The sequence below is a fragment of the Melitaea cinxia genome, chromosome 10 (genome assembly GCF_905220565.1).
Source record: "Melitaea cinxia chromosome 10, ilMelCinx1.1, whole genome shotgun sequence".
NCBI lineage: Eukaryota > Metazoa > Arthropoda > Insecta > Lepidoptera > Nymphalidae > Melitaea > Melitaea cinxia.
Window position 1 is genome coordinate 14,990,113 of NC_059403.1, and position 3,157 is coordinate 14,993,269.

The 3,157-nt window shown below is 33.8% G+C and overlaps 1 protein-coding gene across 1 annotated transcript; it reads left to right on the top strand.

Annotated features, from left to right (window-relative positions):
• The first annotated feature begins 288 nt into the window (after positions 1-288).
• Positions 289-2,515, top strand: LOC123657463. The gene is made up of 3 exons (XM_045593005.1): positions 289-716; positions 891-2,367; positions 2,480-2,515. Exons 1-3 carry the CDS (start codon positions 289-291, stop codon positions 2,513-2,515), a joined length of 1,941 nt encoding a protein of 646 aa, XP_045448961.1.
• Positions 2,516-3,157: the final 642 nt, after the last annotated feature.

The following is a 3,157-nucleotide window of genomic DNA, read 5'->3' on the forward strand; positions in this document are numbered from 1 at the left end:
TTATATAAAACCTTAAGCCAACATATCAATATTTGATTTAATGTTATTTGATAAGTTCTGTTTACAACCGAGGAGAATACAATTATACAATATCTCTCAAAACCCTCGCCGTCCATAACCGCCTAATACGGTAAAGCTTAACAATCAGTAAAGCCTATCGTTTAGATTTCAATAAGCGTGAAGGAAACAATATTAATATCTATACTGGATCTCGAAATTTTAGAAAGGAAATACATACTTTTTTGTTGCAATCACAGATTAAAAAAGTATATATATTTATATTTATTTATGGTAAATGTATCTACGTTAGAACTATTTACAAAAGTAAAGGAATGCTTTTTACAAGAATTGGAAATAAATGTAGAAGAATGGGAAATAAACAAAATACACCGTATTGGAAACATACAAAAAAGTGGAAAACAGAGGCCTGTACTCCTTTCTTTTGTAAGCGGATGGAAAAAGAGGGAAATGATGGAAAACAAAAAGAAACTAAAGAATATATATATTGCAGAAGACTACTCCAAGGAAACACTAGAAAAAAGAAAGGCACTACAACCTCAGCTTATAGAGGAAAGGAAAAAAGGAAATTTAGCCATCATTAAATATGATAAATTAATTGTTAAAAGAAACACTATAAAGGAGAAGAGGAAAAGGCAGACACCTACCCCTCCTGAAACGGATGCACAACCGAGGAAACAAAAGACATTAAACACTTTGTCCAACAAGAGAATTAACGCATTTGATAAAATGAAAGGTCGATCGCTATCCTTTACTGGAAACCTAGACGCTGAAGAACAATAACAACTAAACACTGGTCACCGGAAACAGCAAACAAATAATAAACAGAACAAAGTAATTGACAATAAAGAAACAAATATCTCTCCCCCAAGACGACTGGTCCTCGTGGGGGGAAAAGACCACAACCCTCCAACAACACAAGATAAGAATAGCAAAAACAAGCGTCGAAAACCAAAAGTTCCAAAACTTTATATAGCAGCCCTTAATGTACTCACATTGAAAAACGAGGAAAATCTGGTAGAACTCGGCCTGAGTGAAGTAAGGCGAACGGGAGAAAGAATTATTTCTTACCCAGATTTCCTCTTATATTATATAGGAACGACTCCAGGTCACCATGGTGTTGGATTTATCATCAAAAGACACCTACTAAATTACGTGGAGAGCTTCATTGGAATATCAGAACGCATAGCTTTGATTAATCTTAAGCTACCGGGATACGAAGATCCATGGTCCATTATACAAGTATACTCGCCTACAGAACAATACGATTCAGGATCAATAGATTCATTCTACCTAGAACTAAATAAAACAATCCAAAACCATACTTACAAGAATTTTATTTTAATGGGAGACTTCAACGGCCAAATTGGAGTTCAACAACTAGAAGAAAACACAGTTCTAGGACCTTTTGTATATCGAAAAAAGACCAGAAGTAAAAACGGAGAAAAGCTTATATATTTTGCTCAGGAAAATTGTTTGAAAGCTTTAAACACAATGTTCAAAAAGAAAAAAAAGAAAATGTGGACCTGGATATCGCCAGACGGAAAAACAAAAAATGAAATAGATTTCATAATGACAAATAAAAGCAGATACTTTTCAAATATTACAGTAATAAGTAATTTTAACTTCAATACCAACCATCGGATGATTCGAGCAGAGCTAATGACAATCCCGCCAAAGAACCCAAGACCTAGAAATAATACAATAAATAGAAAACCTAATAAATACCAAACAGCCCAAATAGGCAATTATATAATATCAAAACTTACAAATTATGAACAAGACACAACAAATATGAAGTTGCAAGAAAAATATAACTGGTTAGAAAGAACAATCAAAACATCTATTCAGCAAGTGACTTGTAGCAAAGACCTATCTAACAAGTGGATGACTACAAACACTATGAACCTTCTGAATCAAAGAGCTGACTTAATCAAGGGAAAGAATACTAACGATAGTCGAGAGCAAATAGCAAAATTGAGCAAAGAAATAAAAACAAGAATAAGAAAAGACAGAATACAGAGTAGAATGGAAACAATTGAAAGGCATATTTTACAGACAAGTGGAATAAAAAAGGCATATAAAGAGTTAACAAACAAAAAGGACTGGATCATACAGATGAAACATAACAATGGATTAAAGGAGAAGCGAAGGCAAGGAATATTAGGAATCGCTACATCATACTACAAGGAACTATATCAAAGTACTGCAGAGGTAAAAGGAATAGAACTGTTGGACGTCTCACCTGTACCCAGTATCATGCAAGAAGAAATAGAATTTGCTTTGGAAACCCAAAAAAATGATAAAGCTCCTAGACCTGACGGAATAAGCAACGAAATATTAAAACAAGTAAAACGTACAATAATACCTATTCTTAGAGAAATTTTCAATGAGATCATCAAAATGGAAATAATTCCACAGCAATGGACTAAATCTAATATAATCCTTCTGTATAAAAAAGGCGATGAGTACGATATCGGAAATTATCGGCCCATAAGTTTGATGTCCAATCTATATAAAATATTTGCAAAGATCATACTCAAACGAATGGAAAGAAAACTTGACGAACAACAGCCAATAGAACAGGCAGGTTTTAGGAAAGACTACTCAGTACTTGATCATATCCATGTTGCTAGACAAATCATTGAGAAATACACGGAACATCAACTTATATACTATTTGGCATTTTTCGACTACAGTAAAGCATTTGACTCGTTGATACATGCAAACATCTGGGAGGCATTAAAAGAACAAGGGATAGAACAGAAATATATAAGACTGATCAGAAACGTATACCAAAATAGCTCAGCGTGCATTCAGCTAGAAAAGAAAGGAGATTCATTTAAGATTAAAAAAGGAGTAAGACAAGGAGATCCTCTCTCTCCAAAACTTTTCTCTGTTTTAGAAATGATTTTCAGAAAGTTCGACTGGGAAAATCTGGGCTTAAAATTCGACGGCCGCACGCTAACACACTTAAGATTTGCTGATGATATTGTGTTATTCGCAAAAACGCCAGGTGACCTACATATAATGTTAAACGAATTAGCATATGAGAGTGAAAAAGTAGGACTAAAATTGAATCCCGAGAAAACAAAAGTTATGAGTAATGGATATAAAAGAGGTATAAATGTAGGTGAGT